Source organism: Leopardus geoffroyi, chromosome D2, assembly GCF_018350155.1.
Source record: "Leopardus geoffroyi isolate Oge1 chromosome D2, O.geoffroyi_Oge1_pat1.0, whole genome shotgun sequence".
Taxonomy (NCBI): Eukaryota; Metazoa; Chordata; class Mammalia; order Carnivora; family Felidae; genus Leopardus; species Leopardus geoffroyi.
In genome coordinates, this window is record NC_059334.1 from 54,319,013 (window position 1) to 54,342,938 (window position 23,926).

At 39.8% G+C, this 23,926-nt stretch overlaps 1 protein-coding gene across 4 annotated transcripts in view; it reads left to right on the plus strand.

The window, feature by feature from the left end:
• LGI1 (leucine rich glioma inactivated 1) overlaps positions 1–23,926 on the plus strand; it is a 39,855-nt gene that overhangs the window by 6,995 nt on the left and 8,934 nt on the right. For 3 of the 4 annotated variants that reach the window (XM_045438257.1, XM_045438256.1, XM_045438259.1), the window contains 2 exons: positions 12,892–12,963; positions 13,060–13,131. The exons of the other annotated variant lie outside the window; for it this stretch is intronic. In XM_045438257.1, coding sequence (XP_045294213.1) covers positions 12,892–12,963; positions 13,060–13,131 — 144 coding nt within the window. The remainder of the gene's footprint in view (positions 1–12,891; positions 12,964–13,059; positions 13,132–23,926) is intronic. 4 annotated transcript variants of the gene reach the window in all.

Sequence of the window (23,926 nt, forward strand, 5' to 3'; positions counted from 1 at the left end):
TTCTCCCAGGTTCTCTATTGATTCTGGAGGTCAACTAGCTTCTCTCTTGTGAAGGGTAAAATTCCCCCATTCTCCTGTCCAACAAGACATCCAAAGGGAAATGTTGCTTAAGCTTAAAGAGTATGAAGATGAAAAAAAAATTCATTAACATAGGGTAATTTCCTTTTTGACTTATTTATATTTGCTTAGCTAAAAGTACTTATTCATTGCATCGTGGCAAGCAGTAACAAAATGAAAGCAAAAAGTTTCCCATTTCATAAACACATTTTTGGATTATGCTGTGCAACAGGCATAGCATTGGACTTTGTTAGGGACACAGAGATGAGTGTCACCTCCCTCCCTGACCTGATATGCAGTTCTCAGTTAACAGAGATCCCTAATAAGGTAAATTATAATTGCCTGATTTTGAATGTATCATAATGTAGTCTCTTTTTTAAACAATTTTATCGTAAACTAGTCTTTAAAAAAAAATTTTTTTTTTTTTAGGTACTTTTTTTTTTTTTTTCAACGTTTATTTATTTTTGGGACAGAGAGAGACAGCGCATGAACGGGGGAGGGGCAGAGAGAGAGGGAGACACAGAATCAGAAACAGGCTCCAGGCTCTGAGCCATCAGCCCAGAGCCCGACGCGGGGCTCGAACTCACGGACCGCGAGATCGTGACCTGGCTGAAGTCGGACGCTTAACCGACTGCGCCACCCAGGCGCCCCTAAAAAAATTTTTTTAATGTTTATTTATTTTTGAGAGAGAGAGACAGTACGTGAGCAGGGGAGGGGCAGAGAGAGAGGGAGACACAGAATCCGGAAGCAGGCTTCAGGCTCCAAGCTGTCAGCACAGAGCCTAATGCAGGACATGAACTCACAAACCATGAGATGACCTGACCCATGAGATCAGGACCTGAGCCAAAGTTGGATGCTCAACTGACTGAGCCACCTGGGTGCCCCTATTGTAAGCCTATTGATTGGCTTTCTCATTTTGTTCAAAATGATATCCAGTTGATTGGTGATGATGGTGACTTGTGCCAACTGTTGAGATATAGGCTACAGAATGATTGAAGGGGTTTTGTGGTGACAGCTGTGATATCCAAATGGCTAACCCTGGAGAGCTGGCAATGTGGCAAGTAGCAAAGAACACAGGTTTTATGGTGAAATAAACATGGGTTCAGTTTCCACTCTGTTGCTTAGTAGTTCTATGAGTTGGGGCAAGTTTTATCAAGCCTCATTATCTGCATCTGCAAAATGGGGACTAACCATAGATTGCACAGGATCACAGTAAAGATTAAATGAAGCAATAATGCAAAAAAATTTTCATTCAAAAATGAAAAATAAAGTACTTGGCACTGTGCCTGTAAGTCAATATTAAATGTTAGCTTTTATTATAGTTTTTGAAAATCACTTTAGTATATATGGGGCTGAAGCGAGCACTGAAAATCACTTTAATTTGACTGACCACAACATCAGATTAGCATCCGATTGTATGGGCTGGGTTTGCTTAGGATCCTAGATTCAAAATTTTGTTGTTCTACGCATAGGTCTCCATCAGAACCTGCTAAGAAATCTTTCCTTCAAATACTTCTGACAGAAAACATGAACTATTTACCTTTCTTGGGGTCAGGGACAGAGAGGAAGCAGAATGTTCTCACTTCCTCCTCATGAAAAAAATGCACCACATTTTGTAAAACATGATTTTGTTCAAAATAATGAACACTGACCAGTATTCAGATGAGTGGTTCTGTGACAGGATAGAAAGAAGTCTGTGCTAGAAGACATTTGTTTCAAATCCAGTTCAGCCATTAGTGGGCTTTCTGAACTTGGGTTGGTCACAAAATGTCCATGGGCCTCAGATTTTATATGTAGAGAATACCAGAGATAGACCAATTATGGTTCTCAAACTCAAATGCCAGTGGGGGTTGGGTGGTAGCATAAATAAAGGAATCAGCTGGGTATAAGACCTTAGGGCCTGGTAGTGACTGGGGTAAACCAGAGAAGGCATGCGTTGCCTAAAAATGACATCCTCTGCTCCAACTGATTATTGCTGATGAGAATATGGTACATGAACATGGGGTCATATTTTCCTTATTTTCAGGAAAAGGCAAAAATCTGGAAGCAGATTTTTTTTAAAGGATAAACACCAAATAAAATGTAAGTTGACATTTTGAAACCTTTACATTCAATTAACTAAGGCGTCTTCCTGGCTTAAAGCAATTCTATTGTATTCTGTTCTATTCTACAAATAGGGTTACTTTAAATTATAATATAGAAAGTGGTCTTGTTAAAGAAATGGACAAAGTTTATTGTATCAGTTCTAACAAACCAGTAAATTGGATTGTTAAATGAAAGAGCCTCATAATATGGAATTGACTATTATAGAATCATTATTAAAATAATAATGTAGTCTCAATTTCTCATGGTGGCTGATGATAAAACAATATTTCACTATCCCTCCCATGGGCAGGGACTAGAAAGGAATTGTGCCTGTTTGCATGGCGAGATGGCAAGTGTTTGCCTGTGTCAGGTGTGATTAAAAAGCAACGAGCCTTTAAAAAAAATAAACAGACAAGAATTTGTATGTACAAATAACTCTGGATTTGCAGCGAATTCCTGTGGAAGGTCATAGATTCCTCCCTTCTATGCTTCCATGGCGAAGCATTTCTAGTTCCTTCTCTGAGAATTGTCTTTGCTGCCACTTTACAAGCCATGCAGTAAAACCAGGTAGTCTTTTTAAGGGGTGTTTGTCATTTTTGAATCGCCTGATGCTAAGCACTTTATAGATCTCTCTCTCTCTCTCTCTCTCTCTCTCTTTTTAACTTCATCATCACAATAACCCTATGAGGGGGTATGATTACCTCCATTCCACAGAGGAAGCACTGAGTCCTAGAAGGGTTTTAGGTAACCTCCTCAATGTCTCACCCTTCCTAAGTGGCACATCTGGGGTTTAAACCCACGTCCTCACTTTTAATTACTTTCGTCTACTTCCTCTTGAACATGAATCACCGGGCTTGACTTTGCACAGTTCTGTTCCCAAAATCCAACCCCCTCTCAAAGGGTCAACCTTTGCCATTAATGAGGGTATTCAGGGGAATGTGTCCTGATTCCTGGACACAATTAATGAGAAGGAGTTTCAAAAGCCTTTTGAAAGAGTGGCAGCATTACTGGCAAGAACATCTCGTTTCCCTAGGATTCAACTCTCATTTGTATGTGTAAGCTCTGGTCTCCTTACTTGAAAAAAAGAGAGAGAGGAAAAAAATAGTAAATGAAAAAGGACTTATATACTTTAAAGTTATGCCTTAGACCAGCATTTTCTAAACCTGTGTCCTGTGGAACAATTGTCCTGAAAGAAATGCGTCTGTGCTCAAATAAATTTGGGAAACTGCACATTTTACCCCCACCTTGACTATTCACAAGGCACTTGGGCTTAGAAAAGCCTCTGGAATTATTTCATGTCATTTCACTTTTCTTAACATCTCATAGGATATTGGGAATCTATGCCTTTGGTATGCATATTATTTATTAGATTAATTATTTGTACCCCACCTTCTTTTAGAAAGCCTTGCTAGCAGTGCTTAGGCAGGTACAAAGAATTCCATCTTGGAGGATACATGAAACCATTTATCTCCATATAAGGCCTAACTCAGACCATCTTGTTAGTGTGGATTCATCGGGTGTGAGATCTGGGAGGACGCCTCCCTGCCACACTGTCCACCTGGTCAAGCAGCTTGGCACACACAGCTTCTCTGGGCACCTCCCAGTGGGTGTTCCGTCTTCCTGAAGAAGTAGATTACCACTTGCAGCATGTTAAAGGAAAAATGCCCCTGAACTTAAATCCACACTCTCACCGTTTTTGTCTGGAGCAGGTTCCATCACAGCTATTTCCCAAATGGCTAATCCAACATTTCTGTGGGTATGTTCCGTGGAATATTCGTTTTACATAAAGCTCAGTGATAAAAGGGTCCCATGATCAATAAAATTGGGAAATTGCATATTTCATTCCCTTTTGAAGAGTCTCTGTTTAAGGATAGAAAGATCAGTGTAATTAAGATTATCTTCAATTATCTTCACTTACTCACTTTTCCCAGACTTATTTGGGTTTTTGTTGTTGTTGTTGTTCATGTACAATCTCTCAACCCTATAAAGGCCTCATATTTCAGGGAATATACTCTGGGAACAACTGGGCAAGGCTGTTCTAGATTTGTAGCAGATAAGTGGGCAGATCTGATGGGATTAAAAGAGGAAGCGTGGCCTTGCCTATGACCATTACCAGTCTAAGCACAGAATCCCAGCTCTGCCAGTTACAGGCTTCAAATTACTTTACCTCTCTCACTTTGGTTTTTCTTTATATTTTAAGAGGAGAATATAAAACCTAAATTAAAGTGTTCATTTTAAGATTAAAATGAGTTAATAGATGGCAAGCTGCTGAAGATGAGGCTTGTCACAGAATAGGCTTAAAATTTAAGTCCCTTCTCCTTGGTGCTTCAAGACCAGGGCAATACACGCTGAATTTACACACATCAGGAGGATGGGCTGTTGACTAGTTATGCCAACTCCTAGAAAGGAAAAGTTTGACTATCCTGGGATGAGAGGTAATAGACTATAAAAGCAATGAGGTAGATCCATGCTCTAATCTTTGCTAGTATGCATGCCAAGAATATTCCAAAGGGAATCCCTGCAACTCTAACACCTACATTCTAATCCTGGCCCTGCCACTGATAAAAGATGTATGTGACCTTAGGTAAATCACTTAACTTATGGAGACCTGTTTTCTCACCTTAAAAAAGAGGAATTGGGGGCACCTGGGTGGCTCAGTTGGTTAAGTATCCAACTTTTGCTCAGGTCATGATCTCACAGTTCGTGAGTTCAAGCCCTGCATCGGACTTTCTGCTGTCAACACAGTGCCCACTTTGGATCCTCTGTCTCCCTCTCTGTGCCTCTCCCCCCTCTAAAAAATAAATAAACGTTAAAAAAAAAAAAAAAAAGGAGGACGTAAACTACATATCTCTCTGGAGTGCCCCTCACCTCCCACCATATTTACATGAAGCTAAAGTAGGGTTGTTTCCTATCAATCCAGATGAAGAGGTGGTGGTCTACTAAAGTGTCAGCTGAATTGCACTGAGAATGTTTTGCAAGGATGAGAGACCAAAAAAACCCCCAAAACCAAAAAACTGTGACATAATGTGCTCATGTGTGATGCTTCCCATTTTAATGCTTTCCTGGCTTAAAAACATATTTTTAAATATTCAAGTGTAAATTATTCACATGGCACATGCACTTAGAATATGTGCATTTAACTAAAGTGAATCATCAGCCTATCATTAATTATCATTCAACCAGCCCTATTCTTTTAGATAAAGGAGAATATTAGTAACTGAAGGGGCTGAATCATTTAAGCACAGTGAGCTCTAAACAAGTTGGCAAGCTTTCCAGCTATGCCCTTAAATCTTCTAGCAGCTTATAGCCTGTGTGGCTTGATCTCTCATTTACCTATATATGTATATGCATATATAACACATGTTGCATATGTGCCTGGAATTGTGCGTTTTTGTGTCACACAACTACCCATGGCTGGTTAATTCCTTGGACGATGCCCATAACAGTTCTCTTGGACAGGTGACAATCTTACTAGACCTCAGTTTCCCTAGCAGTAAAACTAAGGTTCTTCACTATATCTAATGGCTCTTCCAGATCTGATGTTTTATGTCTATGCTCTTTGATTATTCTCTGGCAGAAGCATTGGAGACATGCTCACGTACATTCTCTCATGTAATTCTTAGAATCTTCCCGGAAGTCTTTTTGTTATCATAATTCCGATCTTGACAGATGATGAAACAGATTCACCTACTTTATGTATCATGTACATAATAAGTGACAATTACAAGCTTCGAAACCAGATTCTCTAGTCTATATCTGATTAATGCCATCTCCAAGTGAAAGTACTGGCTGCTCACTCTTTTCTTCTTCATGCAGAGTAGTCTTTACTGAGGGAACATTATATGGGAGACCCCTCCTAAATCATCTCCACCACCCCCCCGCCCCAAATAGCCAGAAGAATCTGCTCTGGCCTAGAAGACACAATGCAGGCCACTCATGTGTGAATGAAAATTCTAATGGTAATCGAGATATCACAAGTGACTAGAGGGAATTTGAAGTAGTAGGTATCATTAGAGTCAGGGGATGCTGGCACATGGCCAGATCAGCAGTCTGGTTGGAGACTAGGGGAGATTTTCTCAGCAGGATTACTCCTCCTATTCAGCTATCTGCAGCTCCCCATGCAGAGCCCAGTCCTACTCTTCCATGAATGAAGCCCACAATGCTACAAGCATAGATTCATATATATTTGAAGCTAGAAACAACCTAAAATTCCTTGTCTTGCCCCCTCATTTGACAACACAGCCAGGAGAAGTCTCAAGGCCACACTGAGTATTTATGGTTAATTCTGGGAATTAAGAGCCAGTCTTCCTGATTCCCTCTTCAGTGTGCTCCTCCTGCGGTCCCTGGAGAGGTGAGGAACCAGGGCAGGAAACCACTTCAGCGGCCCATTAGTCTTGGCATCAACACATGTGCCCGCCCAGTCCTTTTGCTCTTGTGGACTTCCATCTCCAGCCTCTCGGCTGGACGTTGGGCAGCCTGAAACTTGACCTTCTTCCAGTGTAGCTAGATCCTAATTCTCTGATCTTCTGCTCATTTCTTTACTTCTCTGTTGTTACCTCGGTTTCCCTCAGGACTCTGAGCTCCGCACTCACCCTGTCACCCACTTTTTTGTTCCTTTTGAATTAAATGCTCTGGTCCTAGCTTTTGAATTCAACCAAGAACCCCCTAACAATTTTATGGCCTTGGTGTTAATTTATTGCTTGCGAAGACATGCGACCCCCACACACACCCCCTCCTGCCATCTAAGCAGTTGGATGTAGGCACCAGAGGGAGGAACTGGAGCTTGAGGCTAGCAGATACTTCTCAGATACCATCCTCTCTTCCCACTGCGATATTAACAATAAAGTCATGAAAGCTTTTTAAAAAAACCTATCATTGATAGGGAATTTTAAGAATATTATTCTAAATGCTTGAGGCAATCAAATATGCAATTTGAAAAGATTATTACCGGGGGGTGGGAGGCAGGGGAGGGTGGGTGATGGGTATTGAGGAGGGCATCTTTTGGGATGAGCACTGGGTGTTGTATGGAAACCAATTTGACAATAAAGTTCATATATTGAAAAAATAAATAAATAAAGTGCTCTTCTCCAAGGTCAGAGCATTCTTGATGGTGATGTGATATGTGTTATCAATAAAAAGTATATATTTCATTAAAAAAAGATTATTACCTATCAAAACTTACTGGATGCTTTACTCAGAAGTAAAGTCATATTTCTAAATATTTTCATTTTAAATCAGAAAGAATAAACATATATGAATTGAGCACTAAGCTAAATATCCTAAGGAAAACAAGAGAAAATAAGTAATAATTAGACAAAATAATAAATTAGAAAGCAATTGGAATAATAAATAAATCCAACATTTGATTCTTGGGAAACCAATAAAATAGCAGACCTTTGAAGGAAGCAACACTCACAAATGGAGAGAGCATTAATTATTCAATAAAAGGTTTTGAGTAAATTTGGGTAAGTATTTAGGAAAGAATCAAAGCAGTATCTCATCTCATATTATACATAAAAGTAAGTCTCAAATGGATCAAGGAGTCAAATGTTTAAAAAAAAAATTTTTTAAGGGGGTAGATGTAGGTAATAGTTCATTGATCTTTATGTAGGAAAGAACATTTTAAGAATAAAAGCAAAGAAAGAATATGTACCATATGTATGCATATCAATATCTTTGGGTAGTATGATTATGTAATCTTTAGTTTTTCCTTTAAGCATTTCTGTGTTTTGCAGAATTTCTACAATGAGCATATAGTGTTCATAAGCAGAATACACCAAACTGCATTCAAAAGTTTTAAAGTCTTTACTTGAAAAAAAATACAGGTTTAAAAGGTTTTAATATCACTTTGAGACTACTCACATTAATTAGTTCCTTTAAAAAGGGGATTATTGTTTCATTGTATTTCTTAAATCCTTATGAGCCTAACAGTGTTGTTACGGTTGTCTGCCAGAATGTAGCTATTAAGTCATTATGTGACCCTATACTGACAGGCTACCAGGTGTGTCAATACCAGGGCACTGGACAAGGAGTCTTGGGCCTCATGACCTTAAGCAAAGCTTTTCACAGCCCTCTGATCCTCAGTTTCCTCTTGTCAAACAGATATTAATATCTCCTCTACCACTTTCACAGAGTTTTTCCAAAGACCAAATAAGATAATCCAGCAAGAATCTATGAAATATAGGCTATTATGAAGGCAACAACCATCATTTAAAGAATGAGCTATTGCCTGCCTGGAATTAACAGTTGGTATGTACAGTCTTCCTAAATCTCCTTCTTGTAAGGAAACATACACTCCCTTGGTTGCAGAGAGGAAATAAAGGCCTCCTCATTCCTCCTACAGTCCCCTTTCTTACTGAATTCATGAGGGTGATGACTAAGAGATATAAGTGCATTACCTTTGGGGGCAAGGTCAGATCAGTCAACACACATCCCTGTGTGTACCTCTACCAAAACTCTAGGGGGAAGTGCCTGATGTTTTCCTTCCCTAAGAATAGAGGAAGTGGCAGAGACCTCACAGGTTCCCATAGGACCAGAGGTGAAGAGCAAATTCTAGACTATCTCCACACCAACCCACAGGATGGCTGCTTGGCAAGCCTATGGGATCTAGATCTCTGATTTGTGCCTCAGAGTATCAAGTTCATTCAGATGGTACATTGGTCCCCACCAACCCTTCTATGATGCTGCTTTTGTGAGCATGGTTGGCAAATCTGAGTCATATTATTGCAGAGTCTTACTACATGTAGTTATGGGGACAGGACCATCCACAGCACTTCTATGTCCCAGAGCCACTGCTCCAACTAGACTTGCTACAAGGAGCGAACTGCTCTCTTAGCCACCACAGGTAAAGAGGGGGTAGTGTAAGTGACCTGGAAGGGAAGCGTACCATATGCAGCCCAGGCTGCATATAAGAGTCACCTAAGGAGCTTTTAAACACCCTCATGACCAGGTCACACCCCAAGTGTAGAATTTAACTAGAACCCCTCTGGGTAAGAACCAGTTACCACCATATTTTTAAAGCTTCTCAGGTCTTTCCAAGTGCAACCAAGATTAAGAAGCTGTGGCTTAGGATCTAACACAGACCTAGGCATCTCCCCTGCTTCAACATTCACACAACCTTCCCTTTGCAAGGCCTCCTCCACATTCTGCTCTCTCGTAAGTGTGCCTGGCTCATACTTTGCCTGCCAGGGAGCTAACTCAACCCTGAGGCATCCTTTCTCCTTCAGCTCCTCTGCTGGCTGGCTCCATCTCTGTTTGCTGATTCCAAATACCCAGGAAGGGACTTATCTTTAGCCTAATTTGCCTTTTGAACCAGGGTATTTGGCCCTTGGGAGGCTGACTGGCCCCAGGATCAGCTATTCTGGATAAAGACATGAGTCCTAGCCCTAGTAATCTGTGGAAAGGGACAGAGTTTGTGCTCTGCTTGGTCTGCTCTAGGTCTGTCATGTGTGAAGATGATATGGAGTAGCACAGTTTCCTTTTAACAGGGACTGTGGGATTCTTTAACAACTGGCCCAATGGCAAATCATAATATTGAAATCAAACATATTTCAAGAAATTCATAAAAATTAAGGATCAGAGTTTCACCCTCTTCATAGAACATGATTTTTAGTCTTTTAAGTATACATAGAATAATAAAATGGATAGCCTATTCAACTATATTTATAATGTATGTATAATTTTATACATCTTTGTCTACAGAATCCTTGTCCTTAGAAAACCACAATTGAATTTAGAATTGAAAGACTAAGATACTCATTATTATCTTAACCAGAGTGATTGTTTTTTAGTTTTTATGAAGAAACTTTTTTTATTGAAATGTAATATACATAATGAAAAGTGTACATATACTAAGTGTTTATCTCGATGACTTTTTAAGAATGTTTTTCAGAGAAGTTTTAGGTTCACGGCAAAATTCAAGAGAAGGCACAGAGATTTCCCATATACCACCTACCCTCAGACATGCATACCCTCCCCCATTACCAACATCCCCCACCACAGTGGGACATTTGTTACAATTGATGAACCTACATTAATACCCAGGGTCCCTAGTTTACATAATGGCTCACTTCTGATGTTGTAGATTCTAGGGTTTTGACAAATGTATGATAATATGTACCCATCATTCTGGTACCATACAGAGTATTTTCACAGCCCTAAAATTCCTCTGTGCTCTACCTATTCATTCCTGCTTCCACACCACTGTGGTTTTTTATAAAGTGGATATCTTTGTAATCAGCATCCAGGTCAAGAAACTAAGCACTATCATTACCCCAAAGACTCCCCTTGAGCTCCCTTCCAGTTACCACCCATCTCCAACGGTAACCACTATCTCGATTTCTGGAAGTATAGTGAGTTTTGCTGGGGTTTGTGGGGTTTTTTTGTTTTTGTTTTGTTTTGGTTTTTTTGTTTTGGTTTTTTTTATTATGTTCTGGCTTCTTTCTCTCAACTTAGGTTTGTGAGGTTCATTCATATTTTTACATGTAGCTTCCGTTTTAGCCAGAGATTTTAATCCTTGAAATATCCAGTTCAACAAGCATTATTTAACCAGGAACTGTGCTCAGGGCTGGGGACACAAAAGTAAATAAGGGTAAGCCCCTGCTCTAAGGAACATTCAATCTAGTAATGTAGTAATGACAAGAAGTTAATGTAAATTGAATTCCTTTTGTTTAACAAATATTTATTCAGTGTCCACTATGGGATGGGCAGTATTACAGGTGCTAGGGATAAGCAATGGACACGCAGATACAAATTCTACTGGGAATCCTCTGTTTTATTTCCCTGACATGCGTGGGCAAGTTCTGCCCACTAATATCTATTTCCTGCTCTGTTTTGCATCTAATTTCAACATAAGGGGAACTAGTGCTGAAAGCTCTTTCTTCTGGTGACTTAGAGTGTACAGTTTTGAAGTGGCTGCCTCAACCATGGGGCAGTTTGTAAAGCAGTGAGCATGGGAGGTATTTCTCAGTATCTATTTTTGCCTTATTCTATTCTGTCCATCACTAATACTGCCTATTCAGAATGAAACAAAGCTCTGGAACATAAGGAAGGCTTTGGATGTTACTTGGAGCAAAGCTGAGCAGTCTTGTTTTTCACAACTGTAAAGTAAGACGAGACAAGTGCCAGAGTTATGACTGGAATCATAAACCTTTGAATTTGTTGTAATAACTACAAGCATCTAATAAGTATCATTATTCACTAGTGTTGACTTTTCAGAGCCTAGTCAATGACTTAAGTATAAAGCTATGATGTTGGAAGAGGAGAGAAAGAGAATCCAACATCACTCCCGGATTGATAGCTTAAGATGAAATGGAACAGAGCATCTAGTTTTATTTATTTGGTTCATGTTTCCTCCCATTTTTATGGAAAATGTCAAGCACATATAAAAGTAGAGATAATAGTAAACTTCACTTCCATGTATCTATGTTTTACCTTCAAAGATTCTCAGTCATGCTCAATTCATCTCCAACTCACTGCTTTCCCCTCCCCTGATTATTCTGAAGCAATCCCAGATGTCAAATAAAATTTTCAAAAATGTTCAGGAAGTAAGATCTCTTAGTATTAATCTCCTTAGTTAACAGGTATAGAGAGATGAAATCACCAATCTAGTTGGTGCCAATTATTTTTAATCCTTAGACTTCAAAAGTAAGTCAAAAAGATTCCTAACAGAGAATATTGGACTTTACATAGTGCAGTTAAATGGGATGTATGAGATTTGAATTATCAAATTATGTCAAACACCTGGTCTAGTCCATGACCATGATCACATTTTGGATAATAGTTACAAGTGGAATAAGAGGTTCCCCCACACAAGAGCCTTAATGTGTAGATGGAACATCACTTGAACCCATTATAAATTTGTCACCAGTGCATTTAAAACTTTATTTTTAGCTTGTATCAACACTTTATCTAATGAATTCCATAAATTAATACTCACTCAAAAAAAAAAAAAACCACCTCATCTTTGTATTATTTGGCCTATAATCACCTCTTTTAAGTCTGTCATTCAGAAGCTGGCAACTTTTCCAAATTGTTCAACAGGATGTTGGGACTGCTGGTTGATGTTCCTTTTCATCAGTAATTTCAAAACCAAATTCTTGTGGATTTTGACATTACAAATAAATGTGCCCAAGTGAAACTGGTTTTTTTTCCCAACTATTTATTAATAAAATGGGTCTAAACCTTTTCCTAAGCCTCACTGTTTCCCATCTTCAGCCCGTTCTATTATCTAAGAAGGATGTTAGTTGATGTTCATTGAGCCAGTGTTGATGGCCTATCTACTGTGAGATATCAAAGCAAAACTAGGCTTTGATGGAGCTACTTTTCCGGGGCTTCCAGGCTTAACACCCTGAGGCACCATTGTGTGAGCTGATGAGAATGTTCCAGAAGTTTCTAGAGCAAGAGGGAAAGATTCTGTTAGTGTCTTTGTCATAAAAATGTGCAAAATGTTGCTTTGGCTGCTTTGACTGTCATACTTGTCCAGTTATATCTCAAAAATGTTACTCAGGGCATGTGACATCCATCACTGTGAGAAGTGGGACATGAAGACTCTATGAGTATCTGATGAAGAGATAATTGGGGGTAAAAAAAAAAGCTTCAAAGATTACCTAAATAAACAACACTGTGGAAGACAGACACCTAGACACTTTTCCATACACAACTCCCATTCATTTCTTTAAGACATAATAGCAGCAAAGATTGACAATCTGTCAGGTTAACTGTTTTCATTGTGTACTTTTTCCTGGGCAGATTATTCACATCGAACTCCTTTGATGTGATCAGTGATGATGCTTTTATTGGTCTTCCACATCTAGAGTATCTGTAAGTAAAAAAAACTTTTCTTTGACATAATGATTCAGGACAAGTCCTCTTGGGTTCCTACAGCTGTCTGACAACAAATATTATAACTTATTGCAGATTCATAGAAAACAACAACATCAAGTCCATTTCAAGACATACTTTCCGGGGACTAAAGTCTTTAATTCACCTGTAAGTATGAATGTTGCTGTTACTTTTTAAGCTTACTAATAGACAATGCAGTTTGATAATCTGTGGCTAAAGCGCCCACTTAATGGGTAGTCCATGAAAATTTAAGAAACCCAAATGATTTCTCTCCATGCATACTTGCCATATCTCCCTGTCATCAGCCAGTGTGTGTCCAAGAAATTGATTACTATTCATAGGATTAGCCTAATCCAACCATAATTAGGAAAATAATCTAATGCAGGGAAGTTGTGTGACTGAAATAACTTTTTAATTATCTACTTCATTACTCACTTCATGGATAATTATGGATTGACTATATAGCTTAATTTGATATGTGCTGTTTTTCTTTTTCTGTGTAAATCCTGACTTTATATACATTTAAATATATGCTATACCCACCAGCAATGTCTACACAGTACCTGAACAACTTGTTTATAAATTAAATGTTTAATTATTCAATGGATGGCTAGAGGTACAACTGTTGTTCTTAACAGGAGACAATTTTGCCTCCTAGGGAACATTCATCAATATCTAGAGACAGGTTTGATTGTCACAACTGGGGGCTGTAACTGACATCTAGTGGGTAGAGGGAAGCAATGCTCTTAAACACCCTACAATACACAGGACGGCCCCCACAACAAAGAAATATCCAGCATAAAATGGCATAGTGCTGAGTTTGGGAAGCTTGAAAAACATGAACAAAATAACTTATTTGTCCTAGCCTCCCCCACCGCCTACACACACACACACACACACACACACACACACACACACAAATGTATTTTTAAGAAAGCTAGAGGGCATGGGAAGAAAAAGCACTAACATTTATTATGTCCCCACTATTATGTTGGTCAATTTGCTTTACATGGATTTTCATTTAATCCTTTTAACAATCCTTCCAGATAAGTAAAATAATCCCCATTTTAGAAATGAGAAAACAGAGACCTAGAGGTGATATGTGACCAGTGAACTGAATAGCTATGGAATTATAGCATCAGTAGTCGAACTGCAATGATTATTCATCCATTCAAGGCTATTTTTCAAGTGCCTAATATGTGTCTCATAATGTTGAGACAAAAGTCCAGGAGATCCAAATGCCACTCCATCAACTTTAACCTGTTCCTGCACAATACCTCACTATCAGCTCTGTTCTAAGCCCCAAGATCTATAGCAGGGAACAAGGCAGACAAAAATACTTGCCTTTTGAGCCACATTCTAGTGTGTCCACATGGTCCTAATGCTTCTTCTCACCAAGCCTTGTTTCAACTCCTGTTTGGATTTGCAACAAGGAAGGGGGAACTGATGGCCAGATGTATTACGCACAAATCATTATACCTTTCAAGTCTCCTGTAAAAAGTAATTATAATAAAAAATGTTTGCTAGGCTGCTCTGCATGTCAATGATATAATGTGATGCAAAAATAATCGTGCATGGTATAAATGTTATGCCATTTTATCACAGAGCCAAACACCACCAAACCTCATTATTTAGAAAATGATAAATAACAGAAACAAATATATGGAAGAAGAAATGGAAGTCTTGACCTCAACTTGAGAGCTTCTTAATTCACATAAATCCCATTCAACATAGCTTCTGTGTGATGCTTAGCATCATGAAGGGCTAAAGGAAGGATGTAAGATCCAGGTATCCTTTCTGGGAACTTGCCATTCCCCTTGGTTCACTCAAGTGTATCTTCTCTTCAGTCTAAAGGACTGCCTGACCTGGAAAGAAAGGAGGAAGGACGGAAGGAAGGAAGGAAGGAAGGAAGGAAGGAAGGAAGGAAGGGTTAATGAAAGGAGAGAGGGAGAGAAAGGAAGGAAAGAAGGAGAAGAAAAAATGGAAGGAAAGAGGTTAGAGATGGGGAGCAAAGGGAAAAAGAAAAAAAATCTATACAACACCCTAATGAAGAACATATATTTTGTTTGACTACAGACTGTTAGGTCCATCAAATGAAATGGGAATTGAAATTTGGGTTATAATGAGGCCCTTTATAAGAAGGGGACACTGGTATAGCATGTGCTTAACATCTAGACATTTTCAAGCTCAAGGGAACACTAAAGTCAGTATTCAAAGAGGCATGAATCTTAAGGGTCAGACGGTGAAAGGAAAGACGAACCTCTCTGACCAGGTGCTAGAGGTGGGAAGGTGTTATGAGGGAACAGGTTAAAGTTGACTAAATGAATATGACCCTTAGGTGTCTTGCATCTTTATCTAATACTCAGATTGACTCATATGGCATTGCCAATATTAGACTGTTTTTGATCTACAAAAATGCAATGCCATATGGTTCATCCTAAATAGTCTTTAAGAAAGTGTCACACAGGGGCGCCTGGGTGGCGCAGTCGGTTAAGCGTCCGACTTCAGCCAGGTCACGATCTCGCCGTCCGGGAGTTCGAGCCCCGCGTCGGGCTCTGGGCTGATGGCTCAGAGCCTGGAGCCTGTTTCTGATTCTGTGTCTCCCTCTCTCTCTGCCCCTCCCCCGTTCATGCTCTGTCTCTCTCTGTCCCAAAAAATAAATAAACGTTGAAAAAAAAAATTAAAAAAAAAAAAAAAGAAGAAAGTGTCACACAAAGATGAATAAGATCCAATTCCAACCTGGAGAAGCTCAGCCTGGCAAGAGGAATTAGACAAACAAATATTTTCTCACTGAGTGCCTTTGTCCCCAAGTTATATTCTCCTTTCCAGTTATGCCATTCTTTGAGCTGTACTCCTTTCTCCCTTCCTTCCGTCCGTCCTTCCTCCCTCCTTTCCTCCTTCCTTCCTCCCTTCCTCCCTCCCTTCCTCCTTTCTTCCTTTCCCTCCCTCCTCCCTTCCTCCCTTACTTCCTTTCTTCTTTTTTTCTTTTCTCCTTTCCTTTTTTTCCTTTCAAGGAGAGATGGGTAGGGAAGATTTGAAGCCTAAATGTCCCTCTGACTGCTCAGCACGTCAAGTTAATTTTCCATTATTTACCACCTATAAATAAATCTGGCATCTGTTGGAGCCATTAGTGTCCTTTTTAAGATTTTAGGCTTCAAAGTGCAATTTCCTCCACCTCGGACCAAGTCTTCCAATCAAAGGCAAGCACTGAATCAGTGAGGAATGATCACCTGACCCTCTAAATTGCACATACTGGAGGAAGAGTTTACCAAGTTTTTTCAGGTCTTGACCTCATTATAGTCTCCTGGTGACCTTACAAAAGAGACAGGACAGTGGCACTACCCACGGTGACACGAGAACATGGAGTGCACCTGCATTTAAGCTGCTCCCCAGCTAGTAGTAAAAGCAGAAGTTTCCTGGGGTCTTTAATAAGACGTCTCGTGCCCTCCCGTTATGTCAGGACCAGAAAGCTTTGATTGAGCTGCCTGGATCCTCCCACAGGACATGGTCTGAGGAGCAAATATGACTAGGAAAGAAGGAAAAGATCCTGAAGACAGGAGCCCTAGCCTCGCTCTTCATCTCCAAATGCAAATAGTTGGGATGAGACATATACTTTTATGTCCAGCTGGCTTCCACTCTGCCCCACCTGAGCATATACACATTCAGTCAGTTCCTAAGGAAGCAGCACACTTACCTTACCTTCTTATACATCTATCTCAGGAAATTTAACTTCTAAAGAGAGATTTATAGACAACTTAAAAGTTACTATATATACACACTCCCCCTCAAGCTAGCTTTCAGAGTAGGGTGAATACATTTCAGTCCTTATAAGGCCAGTCAAATCCTGGGACACTATCTATTAGTTTATTTTGAGTGACTGTCCCAATGTTATACATGTTTAACTTGAATGTTTGAATAGTTTATATATTTCAACAAGGTTTGAATTTTTCTAATGACTGCATTACTCTTGAAATCAGGGGGAAAATGCATTAAAAATATTTTATGGCCAATGATGATGAAATCTGTAAACATTGTGTATTTCTGTTAATACCCATGAGCCTTTTTCATAATTATTTCCTTGGGTATCACATATGTGTTTGTAACTAAGGCCCAATAGAGGCAGGTCTGTTTGCATATATATATAAAAATATTCGGGAAAAATTGTCATCGATCTGTATGTGTTGTGGGGCACCTGCTGGTTGCTCAGCACTGTAGGGGTGCAAAAGGTATATACAGCAGTCCTCAAACTCAGGGTGCCTATGTGTCCCCAATCAGTCAGGCAGGATGCCTTCACAATGACATACATGCAAGGAGGCAGTGCGATGCAGTGGCTGAAGGTAATCTCTGCCACCAGACTGCCTGGGTTCAAAGCCTGAACAACTGTGGGATATCAAGAGGTCACTTAACTCCACTGTGCCTCAGATTTCTTATATGTAAAATAGGAGTGATAATAATCTGTAAAAATAGCGACAGGAAACAATAAGATACTTAGGAGTACCTAACTCCTAAGGTTATCATGAGATCAAGTGAGTTAATCTATGCAAAGTGCTTAGCACAGAGTCTGGTATGCAGTCAGCACCATTATGTAGGGATAAATTAAACTCACTGCCTAACTTCTATTCATCCTGGATCAAGATTCCAAATGCTGCAATGTATTTATCCCCTTTAAATGTTTTGTTTGAAATGAAAATAACTGCACTTGAAGCACTATAAGTTCAGTCAGACAGCAACTCAAGACGAGAATCTGCACTGCAGGGAGGCTGGGAGCACCCCAGATAGCTGTGGGTGATGTTTCTTAGCAGCAGAGCCCAATGGCACTGAAACAAACGTGCTGTCTGAGACAGTCTGGTCTGCCTTAGAGACAAGACTTTCCAGTAGGTTCCTTAGTCATAATCACAGGTTTTCTCAGGTAAACCAGGAAGCCACCAAAGTGGAGGGAATGGTCATCCCCTCTGTTGGGAAAGAAAGACTGTCTGACATTGGGAATGCTTGACCCTACTCAGCTAGTTTCAAGGTAACTAGACATTCAGTTGGGTAATTTCCTGGTGTCTTAAAGAATATTTCTAAGGCAGACTCTGAACCAAGACTAGAGAATGGTGCTTAGTTGAAGGCACACTTTAAAGAGCCTCCACATTGCTTTGGAATGAGTGAGGCTAAGTGAGGATGAGGCTAAGAGGAGGGAAGGCTCTTTGTGAGCAGTGGGTCTATGTGATGTGGGGGTGCATGGCAATGGCAGTTCACAGGGCTTTGTACTTTCTCCCCAACTCAGTGTCTTGGTATAAGGGGACTAAGAGAAGCATCTTCTACTCTTTTCTTTGTCTAGATTGGTGCCCTTCTACTCCTCCACTCCAGCCTGCCTCATTCATATCTAAGTATCTACTGAGGGCTTACTTTGTGCCAGGTACTAGGAATACAGTGATAAGAAAAGCATCCTTCCAGAATCAACCTAGAACAAATTAATATTGATGAAATATATCCTCAAACCTTTCCTTGCCTTGTCTTCACTCCTCTCCTGATCAGTGCTATCCCCAACATACTCCTCCCCACCTCAGACATTCTGGTACACCCCTACTCCCTATAAAATCCTGTGACCAAACTCAATGACTCTTAACAACGTGGCTTAAAGTATTGCCCCTCCTCATATCATTTCATAATTATTAAAGATGAAGCCATAGCCTTTCACAGGTGAAAAGTATAAAAATGTGATTTAAGAGCTAGAATAGAACTTGCAGATTATTCTGACCAAGTGATCATTCTCTTTGCAGAAAAGAAAACAGTCAGAGCTCAAAACCAGTATGCCATTCCTGGCCCATGTCATTTCCACCCCACTCTGCTGCCCAATCCAGGGATCCCTGAAGAGGGCAGGCAGGCAAAGTGTCGGCTTGGTCAGTTGCCCAAATTTCCTTCAGTCATGCTATGCAGAACGTCTTTTCCTGACAATTCTAGGGCCACCTCTGACTCCTTTCCTCTCTCTCCATCAGCCTTGTAATTTGTTTTCCTCTTATTCCTAATAATACTCATATTTAGTTTTAAAATCTAGCAATGATTTGACCCTTACCCACCTAACATATTTTTGAAGAGGAAGGAGGCCCCCCACATCAGTTCAAGCTCACACCCTTTCATGCCATCTCACACTGGACCAGAAAGAAGGAGACAGAAGGTCTCTAGACCTTTAGGAACAGTAACATGTGTCTCTGAAATCACTTGCTTTCCACGTGAATATCACCATGAGATGAACGCTGTATTAATGACTAAAAGAAAATATGACAAAATCTTTCTTTAAATGTTTTTATTTATTTTTGAGAAAGAGAAAGAGACAGAAGACGAGCGGAAGAGGGGCAGAGAGAGAGGGAGACACAGAATCTGAAACAGGCTCCAGGCTCTGAGCTATCAGCACAGAACCTGATGCAGGGCTCAAACTCGTGAGCTGTGAGATCATGACCTGAGCCGAAGTCATACGCTTAACCGACTGAGCCACCTAGGCACCCCAAAATATGACAAAAATCTTAACAGTAATTGGCAGGATGGTTATTGTTTTACACTTGAAAAATAGAATTTTTATACTTTCCAAAATTTCTTGAAGAAATAATAATAAGTGTTATTACATATGTATGTATACATATATATGCATATGCATATATGTGTGTATATGTATATCAGGAAAAAATATATGCCAGTGACATATCTATCACTAATAAATGTGTATGTTTTATATACATCAGTAAAAGATGAGACACTTAAAAATGCCAAGGCATAAAGTTCTGTCTACTCAGAGAGGCAAAGAAAATAGATGATCTCAACATCCTGAATTGAGCATTTAAAAGTGCTTAGATATTGGGGCACCTGGGCGGCTCAGTTGATTTAGTGTCTGACTCTTGATTTTGGCTCAGGTCATAATCTCACAGTTTGTGAGATCAAGCCCCATGTCGGGCTGTGTGCTGACAGTACGGAGCCTGCTTAGGATTCTCTCTGTGTCTCTCTCCCTCTCTCTCTCTGCCCCTCCCTGCCTCTCTCTCTCTCAAAATAAATAAATAAACTTAAATTTTTAAAAAATAATAAAAGTGCTTAGGTATTAAGTATCACTGGCATTGACAACAACCAAGAAACAGATTAGTTTTGTGCCTTGATTATCTGACATAAGGCTTAAAAATTCACATGCAGATGCAGAAATTTTCCCTGGAATCTATTTCAAAAGTGTGTTTATAAAAAATATTAGTAGTTTTTTGTGTTAATTTTCACAATAAATGAAATTGGTATTCTTTACTCAGTTTTGCAGATGTAGAGACAGAAATCGAGAGAGGTTAAATTAAGTTGGTAAAAGGCACACTCCTGACAGTGAGGATGCTCAAATGGAAGCCCTCGTCCACTTGAGACAAAGCCAGCACCCAAACTACTACACTGATGTGGGTATGAAAGTGACAGCCAGTTTTACAAAAGACAGAGATCATATTTCAACCAGAGCAGCTATTAGGGAAAAGGGAATGATAATATGAAGCTGTTACTCGTGAAGCAGGGGGAAGATGGAGGGAAAGGAGAAACTGAGAACATTTAATGGATTGGATTTTCCATTTTGCTGTCCAGTAGCAAGACTCAATGTAGAGATGGAATCTGAAGAATCAAATGATCCTAACATCAAGTCTAAAAACTCTAACCCTAACCCTATCTCAATATCTCTAGCTGTTTCAGTAACCTAATAGGCATGAAATCTTCACCCTTTCTGCCTAAGAACCACATGCTGAGCAGGCTTCCCGGAGCATCAGGGACTTGCTACTTTTTCTTCCTAGCAGCCCTGGCCCAGACCCCTCAGGAGCTCCCCACCCCACCCACCCACCTCCCAAGTCTCTCAGAGAATTGCCCATAAGCCCCAGACACCCATGATGGTTTTGGAAGCTCCAGGCCTTCCTCAAAGCTGAGTTTCAGCTGGTGCAAGGAACCCAGAGGTGTAGCTCCAAATCTGGACTGACTGCAGTCCTAAATCTCCTCAGAGGATGAGGGCCTGAAGCCATGTGGGAATCTTGTGCGAAAAATGGGAGCTCCATCCTAAAACCTATCTCATGAAATAGTTGACATCATCTGACCATGACAGTTATTCACACTCCAGCCCAGTAACTTCAGAACTTTACAGATGAAGTAAAATAATTGGTTTAGAATGATTAAATCCTCACTGGACAGAACCATTACATACACATATACTAAGCAATGGGGTCTTTTTAAAACCTCAACTTTATCCTTTGTTTCTTCTGAATTTAGAATTTAGAATAACAATACATGCTCGATGATAAAAACTCTTACAATCCAGATGTTTACATAGCAAAAGTAAAAGATTCTAAGTGTAAACGATTATATCTTTTTCCAGACCTTTATGGATCGTTAGACACATATCCTCCCTCCCCAAGTGGGATTATCTTCTACGTACTATTCTCCAATTTCCCTGCTTTTTGTTTTCCTTTAGGCATAATCTCATGTCAAATAATAGAGATCTACCTCATGTTTTAAAATCTCCTGCAAAATATTCCATGTTAACTACACACAATCCTTACTGACGGGCATGCAGGTTGTTTCCAATTCTTTTCTACTCTAGATAATTCTAGATTAACTATCTTTCCCCAGTTGGGCAGTGGGTCTTAACATAATTCCTATTCTCTTTACTTGGTAAATTGGAAAATACTCTTAACTGGCCAGCTAAGAAATGTGTGGAGGCATTTCATATCTCTCTTCTTCACTTTGCAGACTCTTCTGATCTCCTGTGTGCCCTGTGCATCCTTTACCATGTGCCCATCAGCCTGCACTGGCTGCTTTACATCAGGGCCCGGTTACATTTGTTTTGCAGAATAATTCCCAGGCTTTGTCAGCTTTGCTTTCCTAAGACATTCTCTGCTCCATTCCCTCTTGCAGCTTTCTTCTTATGCAAATGTGAACCCTGTCACTGAGGCCTCCCAAAGGCTTCAGGGAAGCTGTCTGAACTCCAATTCCTGGGCCTCTGGCATCTGGAAGCCTTCCTCTCATTTCTGAGTCTTCCACTTATTTCTGCCTCTTTTAGGATTCCAGGGAGACTTCTCATGCCTCCCTGTCACCAAACCTAGGCATGAAGCTCCATCCTATCTCCTTCAGAAACGGTCCACTGTGAGTCAGTATTTCACTGAATTTTGGCAGTGGAACAGGGAAAGAGTCACATTGAGTGCAGTAAATCCATCCATCACTTCTGCCTTTGGCACCTCTTATGCTGTCCCACCCTCTGGTCCCCAGAGTGAGAGCCTCTCTGTCACAAGAAGTCCTCAAGAGGCACAAAGCCTTATTCTACAGCGCATCAGGTCAACCTGCCTTCATCGGTCCCATCCAACAACTCTGTTGAATTGAAAGTCCTCCATCTTGTGATGGAAAAATGATGTGTCTCTACCCCAGAAGCCTGTAGCTCCAAGTCTGTGTCTTACCAGCTGCTTCTGTGGTTGCCTTCACCTTGGGTATGTGAGGCCTAGAGCTCTATGCATCCTTTGGGCAGGAAGTGGAACTCCCAGATTTGTTCACTGTTTAGAAGAACTGCCTTGGAAATGAAATGGAATGGAATGAAATGGAATGAAATGAAATGAATTGAATTGAAATAAAACAAAATAATAAAATAAAATAAATAAAATAAAATAAAATAAAATAATTGCTTTGGGCAGCAATACAAACAGGGTATCTCTTCCTGGGCAACCCTAGTGGCAGTAGTAATTCAGGACTTGTCTGTTTCTTCATTTCACGTCCACTGTCTTATGATCCAGCCTCCTCCAACCTTGTGCCCTGCAGCCAGGTGTAGTTTGTGCTGGTTTCACCCATGTAGGAGTTAGCATGAGAACTTAAAGACACATTGTGCCAGAAAATAAATTGAGACACATAACTCGGGAATGACTCTGGACTTGTCCAAGACACTAGGAAATCTCTTCATTCAAGAGAATTCAGAAAGGTGAATTATGGAGACATTCTCTTGAAAAGTCTTCTTTAGCAACATTTTATTAATACTAAATAGGTGGACAGTCATGGTAGTTTTTTCGTGTGGTCAGTTTTCTAAATGTTGTTTCCTGAGCAGTGTACACACAGAAGCCCTTCTCCTTCGTTTCCTCTCCCCACCTCCCTGCTGCCCTTTGTTGAGAGTAGACCAGATGCCAGGTGCCTTCCTGAGTTATCCCATTTACTTTTTCTAACAATCTTATGACATGAGGTATTATTAACTTCCCCCTAAAAATGAAAAAACTGAGTCTTGAAGAAGATTTATAAAGTCGCACAGCCAGGAAAGAGTGGAGTCAAGATTCAAACCAAGCTCAGAATGACTCCAAAGCTGTGCCCTTCTTTATATAATGGACTGTCACTGAGACCGGAACATTCTGAGTCAGTTCCCATTCTTACGTTCCAAGGTCCATTGAAAAGAGTTTTCCAATCTAGTAGTAATTTCTAAAACTCAGGAAAACAACATAATTAACTTAAAAATAGGTTTTAAAAGTCTTGAATATTTGCACTTGAGAAATCTCATAGTAATTAGAGCAGGTGGAAGACAAGATGAGTTTTGAGTGTGTTTTAAATGGAATTTGAGTGAATTTTCAAGGACATTGGAGGCCAAACACATAAGCTCTTTTTATTTCATTTAATTAAAAATGTTTTTATTTTTTAAATTGTTTTTAATAGTTTTGTGGAATAAAAACAATCATAAGAAAAGTATGTAACATGTATATATACAATGCTGGTTAAAAATAAAAAATTACCAGTACCTACATTCCTTCCTATCATGCAAGGCCCACTCCTTGTTATGTCCACACTTCTGTAGTATGGACACATTTCTCTTTTCTTGATAGTATCAGGACTATTTTCTACTCATTAGCTTTGATTAGAATCATTCTAGTGATTCATGAAAGAACAAATAGAGAAAAACAATTCCCGTGACAATAAGACAAGAACTGGAAGAAAAGGA